The sequence below is a fragment of the Solea senegalensis genome, linkage group LG2 (genome assembly GCF_019176455.1).
Source record: "Solea senegalensis isolate Sse05_10M linkage group LG2, IFAPA_SoseM_1, whole genome shotgun sequence".
Taxonomy (NCBI): Eukaryota; Metazoa; Chordata; class Actinopteri; order Pleuronectiformes; family Soleidae; genus Solea; species Solea senegalensis.
Genome location: NC_058022.1, coordinates 21926037 through 21950952, shown reverse-complemented (window position 1 = coordinate 21950952; position 24916 = coordinate 21926037). Strand labels below are relative to the sequence as shown.

The 24916-nt window shown below is 38.8% G+C and overlaps 1 protein-coding gene across 1 annotated transcript; it reads right to left on the bottom strand.

Annotated features, from left to right (window-relative positions):
* Nucleotides 1–5874: 5874 nt before the first annotated feature.
* On the bottom strand, nt 5875–22666 carry LOC122765064 (voltage-dependent L-type calcium channel subunit beta-4-like). The gene is made up of 13 exons (XM_044019131.1): nt 22235–22666; nt 18075–18245; nt 16351–16473; nt 16116–16243; nt 13347–13423; nt 12891–12910; nt 12016–12096; nt 10153–10211; nt 9563–9672; nt 9032–9183; nt 8633–8728; nt 8061–8246; nt 5875–7371 (listed from the first exon to the last, which is right to left on the bottom strand). The coding sequence occupies exons 1-13, from the start codon at nt 22277–22279 to the stop codon at nt 7111–7113; spliced, it is 1509 nt and encodes a 502-aa protein (XP_043875066.1). The 5' UTR covers nt 22280–22666; the 3' UTR covers nt 5875–7110.
* Nucleotides 22667–24916: the final 2250 nt, after the last annotated feature.

Here is a 24916-nt window from a genome sequence, read left to right as displayed (position 1 = left end):
GATAGGACCAGAACTATTTTAAGTGATTAAAAATAATCGAATTCTTCCTTGGAAAGCAGTATAAACACAAGATACTTCCAGCATCTAACATGCAGTATGTTGGGAGTGGCTCAGTGGTTAAGACCGGTACCCTGTGTGCGAAAAACATCATGGTCGCAATGGTCGCAAGTTCGATTCCACCCCTCGCTGACTGTACTCAATTCCATTGTAAGTCGCTTTGGATAAAAGCGTCTGCTAAATGACATGTAATGGTATTACACTTACCCAAAAAATGTTGACTAAAAGGACAGACTTCCAACAAATTTCCTGCCACAAAACTCATCTCACAGATTTGATACCAACAAAACATACAATATGTGCTTTAGTCAATCCTGTTCTTGACCAAACTTCAGTAGACTTCAGAGTTCCTCAAGTTATTCTAATTTCCAGGCAGGCTATACACTGAGAGATGCAATGCTTGCCCAACCTGCAAGCCACGCCCCCACGCCTTTGATGTAATGTGATGTCATAAATTGAGATTAAATCAATGCAGTATTAGGTTCTAAAAACCACCAATGAAGGTCAGTGAACTAAGGCAAAAGCAACACTATTAGCATGTCTATAAACCAGGAGGAATTTCAACAAGCCATTAGCAATACCCTCAGACTGTGGGCTGAGAATTTTAGGTGGGAACGCAACTGTAATAGCAGCAGCACAGAGCAATCCGTCCATCAGGAGCAGGATCCAAGGCAGGATGAAGATGCTCAGGTAAGTGCACTGACTGACACATGGATGAGAGATGAACCTGCTGAGGAACCGGAACACGTGTGGCCTCCTACACCTTTGCGTCAGTGGTGCTACTGTGCTACTTTTCTGCTGAAAGCAGCGTTGCTTATTGGTGCCATCGCAGCAGGGTTGCTTTTCTCTGCAATCTTACTCCGGAGATCAGGGATAGTGTGACGTAGAGGCAGAATTCCACTCTGCCTATTAGAAGTGTCGTCTAATGGTGAGAGGATCCATGATGCATCTTGTGCAGTTAAAATACTTCTCCACTTCCCAGTCCTTCATACCCCACCTTTCCTATCTGCTCAACCACAGTGGCCTTAACAAAGCAGAAAGTATTAATTATCTACCGCTTTATCCTCCACATAGAGGGTGTGTCCTGGACAGGTCTATTGCATCCTTTTTTGGCTTCTCCCTTTAGGGGTATCTCTTGTGTCCTCTTCTCTTATGTCCTTCACTACATCCATGAACCTTCTCTGTGGTATTACTCTTTCCCTTTAACATCCTTTGTCCATTATCATCACTATTCCTCCTCTGCACATGACCAAACCATCTCAACCTTGCCTATCTTACTTTATCTCCAAACTGTTCAACCTGAGCTGTCCCTCAAATACATTCATTTCTAAACCTGTCCATCCAGGTCACTCCCAGCGTAAATGTCAGCATCCTCAGCTTGGCCACATCCAGCTCTGCATGCTGTATTTTAGGCAGTGCCACTGTCTCCAAGCCATACGTCATAGCAGGTATCACTATTGTCTTGTAGACCTTCCCTTTGACTTGCCGCTATGCTTGTGTCATACTAATCACCCCTGACACTTGTCACCACCCATGATCTGTATTTATATAGCACTTTCCTAGTCTTGGTGACCACACAAACCTGCTTTACACTACAGTTTAGCCATTCATTCACACATTCATACAGCACATCTATGTATGTATGCACATCCATGTATATATAAAAAAAAAAATAATAATGAATGCTTCACTTCTCTGCCAAATTTGTGTTGTGGAGGATAGCGGATAAAAGGCTTATTCTAAGACCTGTTTGTTGCACTTTGAGTCCCTGCCAGGTCAAGGCCTGGGGTACCCCTGAGCAAGGTTGTTCATTGTTAATTGGACACTAAATTGACCCAAGGCCGAATAAGTGGGAGTGTTGCACCAGGAGTGGCAAAAGGAAAATAAAAATCCAAAGCCTGGTTCACACTTTGACGAGTTGCGCTGCTGATTGGCGTCCACAATGTATGTGTGATATGCACCTAGTCTCTACGCCTTGCCTATTATTCACGAGAGTTTCTGAGCAAACATACAGAAAAAAGATGTGTTGATAATGATACAGTCAGACTTGGGGAGCCAAGAGGAGCTCCCCAAGTTTCAAATCTAGTGTATATAGCCCTGTGGTGATATGCGGTTACCCCATATCACCACTAGGACACGCCAAAGCACCGTTCTCATGCCTAATGCCTTTATTTTAAAAGATTCACTTAAATGAAAATTAAAATACACAACAAAAAGTTTTCACTTTTCAGGCACTTATTTTTTTGTGTGTGAATTTTGGCCGTCTCTCCTTTAAACATGCAAACTTCTCTATTACTCTTTTATTCGCATAGCATTGTCTATATGTGTCCGTGTTTGTTCATGTTTTTTGCTCTTTCAGATAAATGTTTTAAGTCTGTAATACCTGTCTGAATCCAGGCTTATTCAGTGTCCGGCATCTGAAAGAGGAGGCAGGGAAAACAAAACATGCTTATTTATGATGAAACAGTTAAGCGCTGGTAAAGTTAGCACAACTTACATCGAAGCGAGTGGAGGCATTTCTGTTTCTGCCGGCATCAGGACAGTCCACCAGCATCAGGCTGAAAATATGTGAGAAAGTTAACGTTTTTAAACTACATTTGAATGCAGATTACACACGGTAGTCACGGACAAATTTAAATAAATAGTGCATTTATTTAAATTTTCCATGTTGTTATAAACTATTTTAGGGGATTCCTATCTTCTTCTTTATGTGAGATCTTGTGTATTTGTTTCACAGTTAATCAGTTGTAAACCAAGTACTGTTTGTTGTTTAACAGTAGACATTTAGCTACGCTGTTTGTGTGTGCAAAATACCATGTGAAGCATTGTTATTGATCAGTATTTCTAACAATGACTAACCCATAATATATATTTGTGCTTCAGACTTGTGTTCTGATGTAAATGGAACGCAGCATAAGTGTTGTTTAATAGATGTTTATTTTAATTAAGCAATTAGCGGTTGCTCCCAGTTCCAACTTTTCTGAGACCCTGGCTAATGACAGAATTTGGGGCAGTTTCATGTGTTTTTGTGAATGTTTGAGTCCTGTCCGTAAAAGGAGAAAAATAAAAAGCATAACAATTGGGCTTTCACAACAGATAGTGCTGGAAATGACTAAGTTTTTTGTGATAAATTAGTAGCTAAACATGAAAACATAATTGAGACAACTTCAGAACCACGCTTTTATTTTGAAAAAGAAATGTTTTAACTCACTTGTTCCCTTGCCTTAAACACATCCTCCTCCAAATTCATTATTTTTTTCTTCTTTGTTTTTATAAATTAGAATGGTATATTATGCATGCAATACCGCATTAGCTGCTTAGGTTTTCATCTTCCACAGGAAAATAAAATAAAATACTAACACAGAAACTCCCCTAAAAGTCCAGATGGAGATGTGTGGAAAAAGGTTGGTTGGAGAAGCCACAGCATGAAGCGATGTACACAGTTTGCGGTTGCATAGTACAGTACATGGAGTTCCTCATTTTTAAAATAGCATGCCGTTTTTGGATTGCACATCACCAAAACTCTGTATACTGGACGCCGCTGTAGTTCCAAATGTCCTGTATGGGGCCGTCGACTCATCTCAGCACATATGTATACAGCAAATAGCATCTCTCAAAGACAAATATGTACATTTTTTTTCATTATATAAAAATAATTGCCAGCAAATATTCATCTATTACCTAGCTACTGGAATAAACAATGATTATTTTGTTTCTTTTTTCCCCCCACATTTTACCAAAGACATTTAATTTTGTCTTTGTTTTTTGTGGTCACCTTGAGGATTAATTTGTGGGGAAAAAAATGTAATGGATTTAGTTTTGAGACAAAGGGGCGGTAAAGGTGAAACATTTAGAAGAAGGGTGGAGTTCTTTTGTTTTATTTTGAGGTCGTTGAATGAGAGTGTGGTGTGTTTTATTTCAGATCTACTTCCACAGGTCATGAGGGCAAACATGAAATCATTTTAGAGCATCCACAGAGAGAGGGGAATGGGACACTTGGTCTGGAAATCCCCTTTGATTGTCTCAAGCAGCCCATGGCCAAGCGGAATTTGGCTTGTAACCAGAGGTTTGCCAGTTCAAGTCGCCAGCAGGTCAAGGGCTGGGGTACCCTGAGCAAGGCACCCAATCCCCATTGTTCACTTGACACTCTAAAATTGACCCCAGCCACAGGGGGTACATACACCCACTGTACATCTTGTACCAGTCACAAGCCCGGATAAATGGAAGGGTTAAAAAAAATCCTCATCTGCTGTGGCGACCCTGAGAGAGGGAGAAGCCAGGATTTTCTTTTTTTATAAACATCTACCACCTATTGTATTTGAACAAAACACAAATTACATGTGTTAATATTAACGAAATATCCACATATCAACACTTTATAATGGGCTCATTTAAGAGCTCTAATGGTAGAATATGGTCATGAACAATAAGGTGTTAATAGGTGCTTTGTAATGACTTCTTTGTAAATGGGTCAGTTTCCCATCAACATACATGCTAGTTAGTAGCTAGTTACTGGTGAATACGTGTAGCCTAATATAAAGTGTTACCCAATTGATCCATTCAGTTGCCTAATTTGAAGTTCACATCAAAAAATGAGGATATGACTATTAGTTCAGGCTTGTCAGTGAGGAGAGGGACAAAACTTAACTCTAATTAGGTCATGAAACTTTGCTCCCTTCTAGAAACTGTGTGAGGCTGTCAGAGGGAGAGTCACGTGAGAGTCCTAAATGTAGGACAACCTTTTTATATAACTTTTTCCGGAATATAAAAATGGCTGTACATCGTGAAATAAAAAAAAAAGGAATTCAGTCATGAAAGTAAATAAAAATATGAACGTTGTAATGAATGGATGTGACATTTTACTCAAGGAAAAGGACGATGTATTGCACTTGTACTCATCTGATGAGAGAATTATTTGATGGTGCTGCAGCTGTCAATACTGTACTTCATTTATGACAGAGGGGAAGAAGAGTAATGGTTCATTAAAATAAAAAATAAAAAGCTTTAGGATGTGTCTATAATGTCAAATAAACTGTTCTTCACGTATTTGCTATTAGTAAGTTTTTACTTTTTTTGAAAAATATATTTTTCTGGCAGTGTGACAGGTTATAATAGATTCAACAGAAAATAAATTGCTCAATTACAATGATGAATAAATGTCTAAAGATTGACGATGTAGGTTTAAAATAGGATTTTTCAGTTTGTCTATTTTGTAGACAGTTTAATTTAGTTTCAATGATTCTCCATGTGTCAATATTGACTTGATTCTGTGAAAACTTAAGCTTAGAGTAGAGACAATAGCAAACAGTAATTTCTTTCATGTTCATTTGTCCACCCGGTGAGTGGAATGTCACTGACAAAGGCCTCTGTCCTGTCACTAAATAAGATAAATCACAATCACAAGACTCTTTTTTTTTTTACATGTTATGATAATGATAACAAGCCTTATTAGCGAACCGCAGTAGTTCTGCTGAGCTGAGTGTGTTGGTGGGAGCTGGAGCTACATCACTGTTTGACAGTTGTTTCAGATTCCCCTCATATAACTCATGCAATCCACTGAATGTCAAAAACCAACACTAAGTTTTTGGTGCGCCACGACTGAGTTACAAACCTCAGGGTTCCAAAAATGACCATTGCTCTTGGGCCTCATTTTTCTTTTTTTTTTCCCTTTTTTTTCCTCAGAGAAAGTTGCCCTATACTTCTACAAACATAACGTTGATTACAGTAGGGTTCTATTTTTTTTTTGTACGTTTGGAGGGAACATGCTCTGCAGTCAGGACAACATGCCAGCTACACAGAGAATGAACATGATGCAACTGATCCTGCCATGTCACATTTTTAATGCTCAAGTGCCCTAAAACCAACAGAAGGAACACTGACTTCATATTCACTTGGTAACCGACATTAATGTTTTACCTTAAATGTATATATATATATAAAAAAAACAATAATAATCCCTAATCTTAAGCTTCACACTGTCAGGGACAAAAAAAATGTCAGACAGAACAACCCAAGCTTGGTTTTAATGCCAGTCCACATCTCAATAACATCAAATGCATCTCAAATGCTATTATATTTCACTATTCTATCACAACTATTTCCTTTTCTAAGTGCTAACTGTTTCAAACAGAAGCATATTGCCTTCCCTTACAGTGTAAACTAAGCTCTGATCCCAGCACCATCACAATCACCTTCCGTTTATGACGGTGAGGGTCTTCACCCAAATGAAATCCTAAAGCTATGCTACAGAAAAGCTGGCCGTGCTCAAAGTGACGCTCAAATAGCAAAATAGTTTGGGAATTTGAAGCACCGTTTAGTTTTTTTTGTTTGTTTGTTTTTTTTTGAACTAGCAGCCTGCACTCTCTGCCACAGACCAGGTCAGGTGATTCAGAAAATCGGACCTCTGTATCTCTTCCTTTTCATGTGAGATTCCACAACGCTGGGTAGAAAATATCAAATGAAGTGGATGCGGAGTTTGGTCATCTATCAGCATGCAAGAAGCTAAATGGAGAGAGAGGATTTATACATGACCCAGGACGAGGGTCAGCAGCTTTCAGCAGTCTTGTGTGCAGTGGACCTCCCCTCCCGACTGGTCCCCAGTGTGATGTCCCAGGCATTTAGAAGCCCACGCACCGTCTCACCATCTGACCAGTGTCCAGAATTAGCCTGCTGACACAGTCAGTCAGCAAGCTCAGTCTGTGCTGCACGTCTGCTGAGCCTCATGTTAGTTCAAATTCCAAAAGGTCCCACTCACATCAATTGAAGTTATTTGTTTGACAGCGTAAGTTAACATTGGCTTCCTGAACCTCTTGACCTCTCACGCTGTTGACTGACGGGGTCACCCTGCAGCTTCTTTTTAAAAAAAAAACAAAAAAAAAACAATTACCTGACATCTGAATATGACTTTGTTTGACTTGGAAAGATAATTCAAGCCGGGTAAACAAATCAAATCAACACAAAGGTACAATTAGGGACCATCTTGTATCCGCCGCAGTGTTTGTTTGGGGTGGAATGTGGGCCGTCTGGGCCTCAGTGGGAGAGGGGGAGGTGGGCTCAGAGCCGGTGCCGGGAGTCATGGCTGTAGCTGCCCGGTGAACTGCGATTGCGATGTGGTTTGTATGCATCCTGATAGGGGTCCTGGTAGTCCTGGTAAGGGTCTTGCTGCTCTCGGCTGTGCTGCGATCCGGACGACATGCGGTTGCGTCCCTTGTGCGCCCGCTCGTTGTGGTAGTTTTCATCCGACGTCATCAGGTTGCGTCGTTCATTCGGGGTGGAGTGATCCCCCGTGTGGTTGCTCTGTCGCATTCTTTGGCTCTACGAATCACATAATCATACCGGCGGCACAGATGAGGTCAGAAAAACACACAATCAATACACAAAACATGGTGTGGTTGTCATCAAATTACAAGGCCATTTTTTTATCCACATGAGACTCATATTCTCATCTCAAAACGCCACACTTGCATTTTTGTGTAGACAACAGATACACTACTTGTGTATCTGATGATAAATGTGAAAATGATGATATCATAATCCCACCTCTCTTCTCTGTCGCTATCTTTGTTGATGTTGTTTGATTTATTCGCTTTATTATCACCTTTATTGTATTTACTTAGTTGCCCTGACTTTTTTCATTCTGTCTGTTTCTGTGATTGTATACATTGTAATATATGCATATTCGAATAAAGCTTTATTAAAAAAAAAAAAAGAAAAGAAAAAGTTTACACATTTCTGTAGCAGCAGTACAGCACCACTTCCAGGCCTGGCGTGTGTACTACAGCGTTACAGATATATTTTGGTTCCTCCAAAGAAATAAGCAGAAATAGCATAAATGTATCTCTGTAGCATTAGCATGATTTATCTCTGTAGCATTAGCATAAATGTATCTCTGTAGCATTAGCATGGATTTATCTCTGTAGCATTAGAATAAATTACTCTACAGATGAAAATTCAAGAAGGGTTGAACTGAAACATTGTAATAGGAAGAAGTATGAGTTGTGTACCTGCAGTCCAGAGATGCTGGTGGGGTAGGGGGTGAGGGTGGTGGGTCCCAGGTTGCGTCCCAGCAGGGGGTTTAGTGGTGTCGCCATTGAGGTATGGGTTGCTTTCCAATAGGCCTCCAGGTATTCAGCCAGATGCTCGCAGGCATCCTCCAGCTGGTTCTCGTCCAGGATGATGTCGAACATTTCCTGTGAACAGAGCGGTCAGAGAGTGAGATGGTCTAATGATAATGGTAACTAGCTTTACACTACACCTATTAACACTCACACATTCATACAGTGCATCTATATGCAATGCATTTTCTATCACACTTTCATACCACTCACACTTTCATACCACTCACACTTTCATACCACTCACACAAACTGCAAACCGGGGTTAAGTGTCTTGCCCCAGGACACATCGGCATGTAGACTAGCAGAGCTGGGAATCAAACCCACAACCTTCCAATTGAAAGACGACTCTACTCTACCACTGGTACCACTGGTCAACCTTACCACTGGTAGAGTAGAGTCACAATTAAACATATAGGAGGAGTTCAACAAGCCAACAGTGGGTGAGTATGAGGATGTACCGGAGGACACTGGGCTAATTTGTCTGCTGCCACCAGCTGGACGTTCAGGTGTTTGCTCTGGGATTTTCCTCTGGACTTGACAAGTCTCTGCAGGACCTGGATGACAGAGAGATTTGATTAGACTTTATTGATCCCACAATGGGGAAATTCACTTGTTACAACAACAGGGTTGGGAGCAGACAGGTACTATGATGATATAATGATATAAAATAAGCAACAGAAACACAATATACAAATGTTTTGTTTTTTTTATTTTACCAGCAAGGTAACTTGATATTTGTCCATGGAGGAGCAAGAAAGGCATTATATATTATTTTAACAAAATGTAACACATTTTCATGTGACTGAGCTTCTTAAACTTTAAATTATTACTTTATTGTTGCATGCTAAATAAAGTACCTTTGGTGAGGAGACCTTCACGTGAACAATGATAGGGGCCAGTGAGGTCTTGAGGAGCTGAGCCGGGTGGTTGATGGTGTCAGCGTCCAGCACCACCAGCTGCAGGGAGCGGGCCAACTCGAATATCCTCTCAATCTCACTCTGCACCTCCGCTGATAAGACAACATCAACACACATCGAATAGTATCACAATTTATTTTCGGTTTGATTCGACCGATTATCGTCCTGGCAGATGATCAAGGGCCAATATGAGGTCCCTGTAAATGCATATTGGTTCCAAATATCAGTTATTGGCCTCATTAATTGCTCATTGATATCAGCCCTGAAAAAACAATATCAGTGGAATCCTTTTTCACAATGATGTCATGTCTGTGGCTTCAAAGGAGCAAATTAGACGCTCCCCACTTCCCTTAAGAGAAATCTTAATTAACAACTTCAGTTTTTCAAAACAATCTGTTTTTCATCCATCCATACATTGAAAGTTAAATCAAATTTTACATTTCGAAAGAAGAGTGGAATATGTCTTCTTACCTAAACTGGAGCGAGTGTTGGACCTCTCAATGATGGCTCTTTTACTGGGGTTGTTGAGAACTGACCTCTTGGCTAATGATATATCTGCTGTGACACGTGTTATTGATATCCTGAAATAATAAGATACAGGTTTTCATGATCCAAGAGTCATTCACTGTACATAAACGACTGGAATCTGATGTTTTTTTTGTATGAGCTGATACAATAATCCAATCCAATCCAAAAATCCTATATATTGCATGCTTTACTATACACAGACTGTAAAAATGTAAATAAGATTAGCAAAAGAATTTTAGCCGAGTCGTGTTGCCTGGGCTGTTCATTTCATCTTTATGGGAGAATAATATTTATTTTACAAAGTTGGATAATTACGTTTTTCAAATAGCTTTGAAATGGCTAGCACAAATGTGCTGTTAACATCTTCATATATTCATATCAGTAGATATTAGACACAGTGATTTCTGTTGTAAAAATGAATTTAACATTGTTTTTAGAGTTAAGTGGATTATTTGTTTTTCTTTCCCTTCAAAGTAACATTTAAAGTTAATGAAAAGAGACACCTGTCATCACAGAATAACAAACTGTCTCACCTGCCATCAAATCTGTGCTTGAGGAAGTCAAACAATGCTTTTTGCATCATGTCTGTTACCTGGAAAGACAAAGAGAATATACAGTATATATTTGGAGGGCAACATAGTGTTTTCCATGGCTACCTCCCCCAATGCATGCTGGGAGCGACACTGCTCTCCATGATTCGAAATAGTTGAATAAGATGCTATCCACTGGTTTGTGTAAATGTTTCAAATAACATGCATTAAATTCAATTTTTATATAGATATTAAAATTAAAAAAAAACTCTAGTACAGCCATACCCAAACCTAAGAGTGCAAGGGTGCACTTTCAAAATTTGAAAATGCTCTGAGGCCCACCCCAACCATATGGCGCTTTTCCACTACACAGTTCCGGCACGACTGGGCACGGCATGGCTCCACTCTACTGGGTTTTTTTTTGCTTTTTTTTTTTTGGAAGAGTCATGAGTGCAACGTCTGACATAGGAATCAAACCAAACAATGCCAAAATGTAGATCAGTTAAAAAGACTTAAAAATCCTGAAAACATGTGGTAATCTCCAACATTTAGCAAGGACATTTCTAAAATCTCAATATTTACCAGAGGAGTCTGGTACATTAGTGATTAACCTGGCGATCGTGAGCCACATCCCATCCCCTTCCACCGTGTTTCACTTCAGTGACCGTGTCTGTGCTCCGGTCATGCAAGAAGTACTGAACTAATCCATTTAATTAACTGGTTCTAATGATTCAGTACACTGAAAACAACTGCTTTACAAGTCACTAGTTTGTATGTGCTGTGTATAAAACGATGTCACAGCAGTTTCAGCCGTGCTATGATGACTCCGCCCACGTTGCGGTTACTGAGTTGTGCTGGACTTGTCTAGTGGAAAAGTGCCATTAAATGACGACTATTATATATATATTATTGTAATACAAAAATTCATTAGTTCACTTCATGTTATTTCTGAACTTGCATATCTTTCAGCACATGCAGGTGGTTATTACAGCTGGGTTCCATGTAATATTCGAAAGGGTTAGCTTCACAACAAAGTGCTCACTCTTATATATAATATGCGTAATTATGCATCAATATAAATAACAATTAACAAATTAAAATCAACCAAATAACACTGAGTGCAAATCCGGAAATGTTAGGCCTGTATGCTGACCGGCTGGCACTGCTGGAATGTATTAAATATATGGACAATATATAAAATATATTGTCCATATATAGAGCAATTTAAAAAATGAACTACAAAACTCAATATTAAAAGCATGTTTATTTATTTATAATGAATGACTTTTGATGGCCCACACAGTATGCATATTGTGATTTGAGTTATGATAGTTTTTTTTTTGTTTTTTTTAAATATATAGAAAGTTTGGGAAACATTGTTATCAACTATTCAGCACTGTCATTTTATTATTTTTTAAATGTTATTGGCTACAGTATGTTGTTCCTCATTGTCTTTAAGCACAGTTTATCTCCCAATAATGACTAATTGCTGTTATCTCTCATAACAAATACAGTATGACACACTGACACTAATATTTGACATTTAAAAAAGCAGAGAAACCAATGTCGCAAGTAAATGTAGATTTTTTTTCCAGAATAGCTCAAATCTATGGATTACACAACATATTTCCATGTGACCTCTTTGACTTTGACTCATTAGTCTGGCTGCAATCTGGGATGTTACGTGGGCGATGATGCTGACACACTCACTATTAACTGCGTCAACATGGAGCTATTTTGGGTGAGTGAAGGAACGATGTACACAACCTGTCACCTCTGCTGTGTTTTGTCATCAGTAACACTGAATCTGTGATATTTATCATGTCTTAAATTAAAAAGAAAAGATATTTTGTAATGGTAGCTCACCTCATAACCCTTGAGTGAGGGTCCCACCAGCACCACAGGCCTCATAGAGGGAACCACGTCATATGGGGGGATGTGCTCCATCTGTCAGTGTGAACATATTTGAATCAGAAGCGGCCAACTTATCACAAGCAGTGTGACAGTGAAACATTAAACCACAGTCACAGTCACAATCGCTGATATATCTCCCCATGTTGGTACATGTAGCAAATGATAATGAATGAACAGTTGTTATACATATATATATGTATATATATATATATATATATATATACATATATATATACATATATATGTATATATATATATATATACATATATATGTATATATATACATACATACACGTATACACCATTTATAAAAGTAACTATTATATAAACAATTTCTCTATAGGCAAATGACTTCAGACGTACAGTAGGTTCAAAGCCAATGATTTGCTACATAGATGGATGAATATGACTAACTACATTAACCTATTCACATAATACCACAGTTAGATATAACACCACACCATGTCTAAGTGGTAATACTACACACTTTCACATAATTCAAAAAAACAAGAGCAAAATTAAGAATTTTATAGTTTATTTTACTTTACTGTATTTATTATTATCATCTGTCTTTAATTACATAACTGGAGCTTCCAAGCATTACTGCTTGTCTAATGTGTCCTAAACATCAAAATGGTGATGATTTTGGTAACTTCAGTGGGCTGAAGTATTTTGGGCTTCAGGTTGTGACATGAGGAAACGTTCTCTCAGAGCAAAAAGAGTGTCAGCACTTTGCGTTCCTGTCATTTCATGATGGCAGCAGAAGCGACAACAACATTCTAGTAGATGGTAAACAAGGTGGTTTTACCAACTGGTCACCAACTTACCACTTTCTGTTTCTGCTTTCCTGCAGGAGGGAGAGAAGACAGTGACAGTGTTGTCAGTAGCTGTTGGCAGCGAGGAGGCCACAAACTAACTAAACTTCATCACAGTCCTATTAAAGTGAAGCAATAATAATTATATCATATTATACCATACATGTGAAAAGTGTTTCTATTGTCCTATGGTTATATTCACAATATCTCATGAGTGCACTTCAGAGGGGGGGTTCATAGTCTTGACGTTGGGTTCGCACTGTGGTAAGCTCCAGTCTCAGAGCGCCTGCAGTCCTCAACTGGAGGAAGAGGAGGAGGATGGGAAAATGTACCAAACAACTCTGTACGGCAGTGAACTTATGCTCTACACAGAAACATGGGATGGTTTTGGAGAAGCTTATACTCTATGTGCTGTTGTGGCTCTAAGCTGGCTGTAAACGTCCCTCTCCCTCTGTCTGAAGTGCTCACCTGCTGATGAAATGAGTGGTCGGATAGAGGCAGAGACCTCATCCTCTACACTGGAAGAAGAGTTCCCTCCAGACTTACTGCAAAAGACAAGAGGGAATAAAAAAGAAAAGAAAGAAAGAAACACCGTGGTATTAATGTGGCAAACGGCAGAGAACCTTAAAAGGCCTAAAATGATCAATCGCTGCACAGGAAAGGTGTAAAACATAAAGAAATCATCGTATTTCTAGTTCATATTAGCTATTAATTTGTTTCAGATTATTAGTCTACACGACAGTTACATTGGATCATAATCCACAAGTTAAATTTTAGATTTTTCATTTGGAATTAAATTAGCACCTAAAAGACAAAACTCACAGTGAAACAACATGTGTGCAGCTTCATATCTCGATATATCTTGTGCATCGGGATATAGCCTAAAAATAGCCATATATTATTTATAAGCCATATCGCCCTGCTTTACAGGAATATATCACAGTATACTCTATATTAGTATCAAATGATGTTAAGTAGCATATGCCCATGCCTTATGTCTAATCTTCTCACACAGCGGGTATTAAATCATTCTTAACAGACATAAACTGATGCAAACAGGAAAAGTTCTGGTTATTTATTTTAATAAATTCATAATGAATATGTAGATCATCTATTAAATTCAAACAATGTATGTAATGACTGCTACAGAAGGAAGTAATCAGAATTAATAATAGATTGTAAATTTGTCATTTGCCTGTGAGCAGTTTAACTAAGTAGACAAAGTACCCTACAATACCCTGACCCTTTATTTTGGTGATGATCTGGATTCAAAAACTGAGAAGCCTTGGTTGAGATTTGTACTCTTTGAGTGTTTTTACTAGTTTCATATTTTACAGAGCACCATGTGTAACTAATGTATTCATTAGTTTCCAGCAAAAAAAAAAATTGGTGAATTTAATATTGGTGGGGACATGTCCTGTGTCCATGTGCTGTTCTGAAAACACAGCAGTGACTTTTTAGGGCTGTCAGTCCAGACCTTAAGCACACAGGCAAATATTTGTTTGGCCAACATGATCATGAGCCTAATCCCGTCTCGGTTCGGTCTTGAGCAGAGATTCTAAACTCTAATCTACAGTGTGTTGATCTTAGAGAAGCGACTTCAAGATGCATTCAAGACCGCTCGTAAATTTCATCACTTCTGCAAACACACACAAAGTCCACAAACTAAATGCTTGCTGCTGCCACCACCTTGTGTTAAACGATGCACCACAAATTAGGAAGTCATTTAGATTTGTAGATTTAATTTGTATTTTTTTAAAATATCATGAATAATCACAGTTCTATTCAACTTTTTATAATCAAGTGAATAATCAAATACTCATCCCTAGTATAAATAATGTGTTAAAACACGTTTTATTTGTTTCCCTACATTGACAATAAAAGCAATGCCTATCTTACATATCTCTAATATCACGTTAATGTCAGATATTTCTTGGACTCGCGTCTCTCACAAACAGACATTATTTTAAAGCTACAGTGAAACCGCTGTCCTGGTTAATGGGGGTTCAAGAGTCTCTCCTCATCAGAGAGGCTCACTGCCACAAAGAACAAACAAAAAATCTAACTAGTAAGTGAAATGTTGACGTGATCGAGTCAAGTGGGATTACTATGAAATAAAACAGCAAGCCTGGAGGATTACACACACACACACACACACAGGTAAGCTAATAGGCTAATAGAACTGTCACGATGTGATCTATACCGGAAACACAATTTGTTCTGCACATGGGCAAAAGGTTTACACACGAAGTAGTAGAAAGCCGAAGTCAGTGGCTCTTATTTTGAAAGCCAGGTTTAAAGGAAACGGTGCTATATAAGATTGGCCTTTTGGGACTGTTTTATAAGAATCCCTTTTAAAACAAAAGCTAACATAAAAGTGTGTATTTGTCTTATAAGAATAACTACTAAAATGAAACATAACATAAAACATGTATTTAGGAAAGATAACATTATTAATTGGCCATTTATAACAAATTCTGCATTTTTGTTGTCAGAAATTGAAAAACCTATAAGTGTAATCTATTTTGTCACAAGAATCTATAAGGGGTTGTGTCCAATATTTTGAAACTGGATTGCAGTACCTGTATTAAACTCGAGTGGCCACAGTTTTACATTCATTCATTCAGTCATTCATTCATTCATCATATACTGCTTTATCCTCATTATGAGGGTTGCAGGGCCCTTGGTGCCAATCCCAGCTGAGATAGGGCAAAAGGCAGGGTACCCTGGACAGCTCGCCAGTGCATTGCAGGGCCACAGAGAGAGAGACAACCATTCACTCTCACACTTACACCTATGGGCAATTTAGAGTGTCCAACTAACCTCTGCATGTTTTTTGCACTGTAGGAGGAAACCGGAGGAAACCCACACACACATACACAGGGAGAACATGAAAACTCCAAATTCCTTGTTCTGACTGTGTCACAAACCCGGGTCTTTTTGCTGCATAGGCAACAGCGCCAACTGTGTGGCCCACAGTTTTACAAAAATATAAATATAGCTCCTATAAACACTCCAAACATATGCAGTGGCTATGTGGCTTTAAAAAGTGGCTTTTTAAAAATGAACGTACAACATAAAGCTTATGGTCATACGGGATTTCTCACTAACATCTAACAATGAACCAGTTCAGCTGCTTATTATGTCCATAGTTTAATCTGATTTTATCTCCCTATATTTTGTCTTTCCATTAACTACAGTATATGACTATAACTATAATGTGCTGTTGCTACTTACCCTTGAACTCGTCCTCTCTTTTGCTCCTGCTGGAGCCGGATGTTCTCAAGCTTCAGAGGACTGGGGATGAAGCCGATCTCGCAGCCCTCCTTCACTAGCCGACCTATCCACCAGTCATTGTTGAACTTCTGAGCAGCATAACGTCAAAGGGGAGATTACAAACATACAAGGACAAACTATTTTGGCTGCTGGACAAACAGAAGGTGTTGTGTTTGACCACAAACTATTCACATACCTCTTTTATATGGAGGAAATCCTTGGCATCAAAGGAGATGGCAGTGGCTGGAACTGGAACATCCTCATCCAGTGCACCACAGTAGCTGACGTTGGTCCTTACAGCAAATGCCACTGGTTTGGCCTAGATGTTCAATAAAAGGCACTCAGTGAGTAATCTGAAGGGAATTCAAATCCCTTGATCAGCCTTTACCTGAAGATCAGTCCTCAAGACGAGGATTGAGAAACCCTAATATGCAGGACTGATCTTCAGAATTGGAGGTAGTGTCAGTCTATGTACATGCCTGTCTTGGTGCATTTCTTTTTTCTTGTATATTCAATTCCTTTAACTTATCTTGTCTAAATTCCTTTGACTTCAATTTATCTCAGTCTCCACAGCCGTATTCACTAGTTTCCCAAAACTTTGACAGCAAAATTCCCCAACAATCAGCAGCATTGGTATGAATCTTTCTTTGTGAAATAAAGAAAAGTAAGAGCTTGACACTGACTTTTTTTCCCAAAGAGCTGCTCCTAAATTTAAAAAAAGCACATCAAAAAAATGTGCACAATGAAAATGTATCAAATGGGGATAGAACTTGAAAAAATGCTTTAATTAACATGTAAATGTTACATAGAGTTTGGTTAGGACAGAAAGGATGTGCCTGAAAAGTGGTGGGAATCGCAAGGTACCTCACGATACAATATGATACTTGGAGACATCAAGTAGCGACACCCGAAGTGTAAAACTGGTAGGGGCGTTTACGTTAGAGTGTCTTCACTTGTTAATTAAAATATTTGCCCTAGTGAATTGATTATCCAATTGCATGAAAAAGGACGACGATATAATCACCAAATTGATATTTCGACCTTACTACACACTGCTGTTTGAATACAAAGGATATCGGCCATCCAGCAGCATTTCTAATCACTACAGAATACTGAACACATGCCCTAAAATATTTTGTAACATACTCAAACTGCGTAACATTTTCTGAATACTTGGAGGACTTCCACATTGTATGGCACAGGTCCATTCATCATTTAGTGGAAACACTCTCATTATGTTAGACTATCCTGAACCCAACTTTAATAATAATAATTTTAAATTGCGTTGAAAAAAAGACGACAGAGCGCCGTGCATAAAGATCACCTCTGTTACACAAACACGTGATCAGACGCAATTCAAAGAACTAAATCCCCAGCGACAAACCAAACAAGACCTTGAACATAAAGCCCCAGAAAGGAGGAGAGACACAGTGGATCAGTGATGCCAGATGGAAAATACAGAATTATTGTACTGTGACTTTAAAATGATTGTATTTTCACAAATATTATTGTACAAAAAGTGCCAGAATACTACATTAAATAGCAAAACTATGCTTTTAACATGGAGCGTTTTTCATTTGAATAGAAGGCAACGGTTCATTGCATCACATAGCAACCACATCCGATCTACAGATCATGCCACTACTATAGTTATCGTACATCTGGCAACACTGCAGCAGATCAAAGAGACACTACTCCATATGAGCTAATGGACAGAGCTGTCACAGGATTGAAGAATGGATCATGTGTTGTTTTTGACACACTGCATTAGTTTCAATTTGCTTTATTTAGCAATCAAGAAGCCCCTGTTGAGCAGGTAACTGCCTCACTAGTCACTTTTGTTAGTCACACATGTGCAAGTAAATAAAAATCAACTACTTGCACACGTCTATTTGTGTTTTTTTTCCAACAGGTTATTACCTTAGCTCTTTCCAGCTGAATGGCGGCCTGCTGCTCCCTCTCCTGGCGGGTCTGTGCCGGTCCTTGGCTCTGGCTGGGGCTCTGGCTCTGGACCTGAGCCTGGACCTCCCGCTCCTCCTCCAGAGAGACATCTGAGTCTGATGGTCTACTAGTATATGAATCAGCTGAGCCCTGAAGAATAGACACAATTCTTACGTTATAATCTTTCTTGTACCTCTTGTCACACAATGACACTCTTTTTATGTGATTAGGTGTATCACCCAGCGAATACAACACAATAAGTAAATAATGAATTAAAACAATAAATGCATCTGTTACACTGCAAAAACAACCCCATGAGGAATAAGCCAAATATTCTTATATTGATAAAGAAAAAAGTCCTTATTTTAAGCTGATAAAAACCAAAAACTAGACAGGCCAAGATTTAAGTTTTTTAACGAACTAGTGTTGGGCTGGGACTTTTAAAATTACAAGATCTTTCAAACACAGTTTAGAATTACAGAATACAGTTTCTACCACACTTTAAAGCAGGGGGTCTAAAACTCAGGTGACCAGGGGGCCACTAAACGCCTCGTCTGTTCAATAATGCACAATAAAAAAAAAATATATATATATATATAAATGTTTATATATACATATATATATATATATATATATATATATATATATATATATATATATATATATATATATCCATGATGCAAAAGGAGTCTGTAAATAAAAGACATACAAAACATACAAAATAATTATACCTTGATAATGAGTGGTGGGCCATGTGAATATGAGCAATTATCAATGAGCAATAGGGACTGAATACTGTACTCAGGGGTACCCCAGCCCTTGACCTGGCAGGGATACAAACCACATATTACATTTTTAATTTAGCCAAAGGCTGAACAGTCTCATCCTTCTTGTGTGATCTGCTTCAACTATTGGTTTATTTGAGATGTTTTTTAGACATAATTGTCTGAAACAATCGGAAAACAACTCCAGACCAAAGTCCAGGCTCACCTTCCCATTCAGAACAAATCTACATCTGGAGTAACAGCAAACTGGACTGTACATGTACTTATAATCAGACCATGACTAATGCAGATGAACAAAAGCCACACTCAACAAAAGTCAGAAATCCCGGGACAGATGCACCCAAACGAAAAGATGTGACGTTACATTATAAAACACTTCAAGTGTCTGGTTCACATCGACCTGTGCCAAGTCATGAGTGGTGGTTTGGCACTGTGAATGTGGAGCAGGTAAAATGATGATAATGTGAAGAGGAGTTGAGTGCCAGGAGCACTTCCTGTGCTGTCAGCAGTTTGTATGACCACACACAGCCAACATCAGCTTTTAGGCAATTCTGCATTTTACAAGAGAAAGAGGCAGAAGACACTTTTTATGCCCTCTGACCCGTCTCATGAAATCACCTCAAGAAAATGACAGTCCATCCCAACCCTGAGCAGTTGGACAGCTCATCATTGTCATTGCCTATAAATGATTTTATTTATGATTAAATATAGGTAAATGTTATTGTTTAATAACTTCTAATAGCCATGGTAACGATGCCATTGATGCAGTCAAGTTACTTTGTCACAGGATAAAACTTTTTTCTTCTTTGTTTGGTTGTTGTTCCAAACCAATATTGAGTGTCGTATCTGTGTCATAACCTTAAACTTTCATACTGTACTGTAACTAATCAACAGCCTTAAATTGTGTGTATTGCTGTAACCACTGTACTCTTCCAAAATGAATCCACAAAATTCTGAATTTTACGAAAATTGTCTCTTTAAGCAAACAACTCTTCCAGCACAAGACTTTCTAACATTTCCGTTTTCCTGTGTTTTACTTCCTGGGATATAAACATTTATAAAGACTGGAGAGTCTACTTTTAAAGTCTGGCTTTTTCTTACACAGGAAGAACTTCACAGGAAGAAATCTAAACAGATTTCCTTAGAACTCAAAACAAAACAACTAACGGACATGGGATTACAAGATGGCCGCCACCATACAAACACTGGTGCTTTTACTGTTAAATTTAGATACTTAATGAATCCCCTTATTCTCTGCATTTTGACCCATCCTAGAATTAGGAGCAGTGGGCTGCCACACTGAGTAGTGCCCGGGGAGCAATGGGGGTTGGGTACCTTGCTCAGGGGTACCCCAGCCCTTTCGACCTGGTGGGGACTTCCCCACCAGGTTCCCAAGTTCCCTTTCCACTTGGCCACAGGCTGTCATTAATAAGCTCTCCTGTCACATTTGTTTCACAGTAAATCAGTCGTACACATAGTACTATTTCCTTTTTAACTGTAGACATGTTCCTTAGCTGTTTGTGAGCACTAAAAATCCTACCTAGCATTGTTATCAACTGGTATTGCTAAGAATAGCAAACAATGGCTAGTCTGAGACAAGCATTTCTGGCTTCTCAAATGGAACGCTGTGAACTCTGGGGTGATGTCGCTGCAAATTGCTTCAAAGTTCCGATGTAAATGCAATGCAGTAGGAGAAGTCTGAAAAAAACTGTTTGTGTGCACGAACTACCATGTAGAGGAGCGTTTGCGTCCATGTTTTTTTCAACTGGAACGTGTTGCACTCACTCCCAGTTCCAACTTCCCCCCTAGAACCCAACCATTTTATACACAAGTTGTAAAAACAATAAAGAAATATATGTTGTAGTATCCTACAATTCTACACATGGGTCAAAAGGTCTGACGATTCAGTACAACATTATATTTACTAGTAAAATGGTGTTTTTAATTTAAAATCTCTGATTTCTGAATTTATTGCATTTGACCTGTACTACTGTAGCTATGAAGGAGCTTATAGAAGCTGCCATTTTTCTAATTTGTCTGTCGCTTTTGAAATTTCTGTTAGGACAGTTCATCCTTTCAAACTTAGACATTTCCAGTAACAGCCCTTTTTTTGTTTGCGTTGCTTGGACATAAGTGGACCAAACACTTCCTTTTGCTGTGTTGATCCAAGCAATCAGCCACTGATGATGATTCAATTAAGGAAGGCCATTAGTCTCAAGACGATCAATCAAGCTAGTCATCATACCTAAGCACTTTTCGCTGTTTTTTACAAGCCAGCAGATGCAGGGGCCTGACTTCAGCACCCTGGATGTAATCACAGTGATGTGTCCACGAAACTCAAATGACGACTTCATTAAAAAATGCTCATATGAAGGAGGAAACATGAGTTGTTTGATTTTTACACATCAAATTCAGCTTACACAACATGAGGAGCGATAGTTGCTCTGGAGCAGCAAAAAAACATGATGAAGTCACTATGATGTCATCAAGGTTATCTAAGCTTACTAGAGGATTGAAGTCTCTATGAGAGAGAGCCTGTGTTACAAAATGCTCTATTGTGTTGCCCTATGGAAATAGTTTATTTTCCATTTCAATTTCTTATTATTTTCCTGGTCTGTCTCTCACAGTTACAACTTAACTGGCACAAATGTCACTGTGAGCATCACGTCTCGTGTCAGTGTGGAGGTTGCATCCGAGTCTTTATCCAATGGAGTAGCTTTGGCATGTGACTCATCAGCATCAGAATCCACTTAATGACATCATGATGCATGTTTTCGCTGAGCCTCGGCAGAGCCTGTACATCATGCGGTGAAAAATACCCTGCTGCACGTTTGATATATGTTGAAATGGGATGAGATTTGGGTGTTATGGGCCTTAAGGGGAAAGAAAGGTGTAATTATAACAGAGTTCCATCTTCCTCTTTGAATCAGGGCTCAGTCCATCTCTTCACTGAGCGCTTCACTAAATGGCTCCTCCTGACTCTGGTGGTTTCCTGATGGCATCAGCACACTGCAGCCACATACACACATGTTCAGAGAAGTAGATATACAGACATTGTGTGAATATCACACAACGGAAGACACCTGCCTCATGTGGGCACACACACACACACACACACACACTCGCTCTCTCTCTCTCACCAACACCCACTGACCCAACCCCCCTTCCAACCAAGTACAGCCCATGATCACGCTTCGGTGTACTGTTGGCTAACCCATTAAAGGCCTCTTTCATGTGTGTGTGTGTGTGTGCGTGTGTGCACAGCTACTTCCATCAATAAACACAACAGCAGCAGAAGCAGAAGCAGGGCACAAAAGCAGATTAACACATATACACTCAGATCCAGACACTCACCGCTTCCGAGTCTTCAAATCCATGCAGGTACAAATTGTCATACATGGAGGTTTGATATTCCAACGAGAGCCTCTAGAAGAATGAGGAATGAATGAAGAATGGGGAAATAAAGAAGAGTGGAGGTGGAGGAGGAAGGAGGGGGCTCACGGAGTGAGAAAAAAAAAACGGATGGATGACGACAATGGCTTCTCTCCTCAGCAGAGAAGTATTATTTTTTTTGTTAAATCTGCCCTCCCGTTGGATCACGCCTGGTCCTCCGGAGGCCCGTAGCTTGATGGATGCAGCTTCTCCCTGATCCCCACAGTGCTGCTGGCCACCTCACATTATAGGATGGAGAGGCTCTCCCTGGAGGTAGCCCAATCCTGGCATTTCATCAGGCTTACACGCACACACGCACACACACACACACACACACACATATATATATATATATATATATATCTCCACACACACCCACACAGACGCATGCATATACATATACACAGTGAGAGAAGCAGCAGCAGCAGCAGAGCAGTGGATCCTTCCTCAATATCTAAGCCTGATGACAGAGCCGATGTGCAAGGAGCTGATTGGCTGACTGGGCCATCCACTCAGCTTGGATGAGCGCTCTCCTTGATTTTTTTTTTTTAGTGTGGGAGGCAGTGGGGGAGGGGGATGGAGGAGTAAAATAGGGGAGCAGCATCCTCCATTTCCCTGTTAACTCTCATCCTCACTCTGCTGATTTATCCTCTAAAGAGCAGAAATGAATTGTACAGTACATACATTCAAATATATATATATATATATATATATACATATATATAGACAAGTATTTATTACATTTGATATTAGATTAAAGTCAGAATTCTGACCCTTTTTCAGATAATTATCTCAAAGTTCGACATTAATTATATTTCATTATTAGAATCTCAGGAGACAGAATTCTAGAATCTCAGGATTCTGACTTTAACAGAGTCCAATATTGATCACAATTATGACTTTAATCTCAGAGTTTGAAATTAATTGATTTCTGACTATAATTTCCTATAAATTACTTTAATCACAGGATTTCTCAAACGTTTGCGATTAAAGTCAGAATTCTGTCTTTTCCCCCCCCCCAAAAATGTTGTGATTAAAATTCAGATTCTGTCAATAATAACTTGACAGCAGCACCCTGGATGTAATCCCTGGTCGTAATCACAAAAATAACACGTCCCCTTTATCTGGTGCTCAAGTAAAATTCATGCATATGTGTCTCATGCTTTATCCTCTACATGAGGGTCGCGAGGCTGCTGGTGCCAATCCCAGCTGGGCGAATGGCTGGGTACACCCCGGGCAGGTCGTCTGTCCATGGCACGGCCACAAAGAGACAAAGAACCACCAACTGTGGGAGGAAGCTGGATAACCTGAAGGAAACCCACGAACACATGGGGAGACTGCATGCAGAAAGGTCCTTGTTCTGACCATGTCACAAACCCAGGCAGTAACCATGACTACACCAACCGTTGAAATTTTTCAAAACTTTTGGTTAAATTTTCTGTGATTAAACGTCTCAATGTAAAAAGCTACAGAAGTCTTTCTCACATGTCCAGGAAATATTTTTGCATCAAAAATAATTTGTGCTTAAATAAAAGGTTTGAAAGAAATAAACATAATAATCACATTTCTAAATGCAACATGTATGTAATTTATATTTTAAAAGTAAAAATGTTGTAATAAATTGATAGATTTCCTTTCCTGTGACTACTTAAAAATATCTGTCTGTTTCACTAAATGTTAAATGCTGTTATGAAGACGTGAACCCAAGATGTTTTTGCATTATTTTTTGTATCGAGCTGCACAGATCATAAACATATCAGACTTTGAACTCTTGTAAAATAATATTTAGATGTTCACTCTTGGTCAAAAACAAGGCGATTTTTCTGTTTCACATCTGATTCTGTCGCAGACCAGATATTTATGGCTTGTGTACCGGATCCGGCCCCAGGGCCTTATGTTGCCTGTGTGTGTGTGTGTGACTTAAAGTGATAATCAAGCTGATCAGTAGTTGCAGGTTGTGCATGATATTAAAAAGTATGATGTATCATGCAATCTGTCAGAACCTTTTTTTAATCTAATATTTCTGGATTTAAATATAATAGTTTCATTGTGGGTTACTTAACATAATTCTCTGATAAGAGTGAAGAGTTTAACTATGGTATTGAATTATTGAAAGTGGGTACAGGCACTTTTTACTGATTGTTGGTCGATCACTGTTATCTTGTGGATTACAGTTTGATACCATTAAGATCTTGGATGGTTGAAAAATACTATAATGACAAAACTGAAAAAAGAAATTCCACATCTAAAAATGTACAAATTATGATTTTATTTTTTTTTCAAGATACCCCAATAATAAGAATTCTTTTCAGGAGATGTTGTAGTTCATTGATCCTAACGCCTGCAACAAACAATTACTTTTTAATTATAATCCCAATTAAGTGTATTAAATGTAGAAACTGTTAATAAACAACGGGAATAACGAATACATTTTTATATATATTTTGTGGCGATCAAGTATACTATTAAATGATCAATCACTTAGCTTTCATATGCTTTTATTTCTCAATAAATATTTCCAAACTTCAAACCCAATTTGCAGAAAGGTTGCATTTTGAGAGAAGGAGCTGTCTCTTATCGACTGTTCCTCAAATTTCTTCAAAG

Excerpts from the sequence above, each read along its gene's own strand:
- LOC122765064 (XM_044019131.1), bottom strand. The coding sequence starts at position 22,279 with ATGTATGACAATTTGTACCTGCATGGATTTGAAGACTCGGAAGCG. Across the intron at positions 16,474-18,074 it reads TTCAGCTGGAAAGAGCTAAG|GCCAAACCAGTGGCATTTGC; the intron begins GTAATAACCTGT and ends TTGAACATCTAG. Across the intron at positions 9,184-9,562 it reads CAACACTCGCTCCAGTTTAG|CGGAGGTGCAGAGTGAGATT; the intron begins GTAAGAAGACAT and ends TTGTCTTATCAG.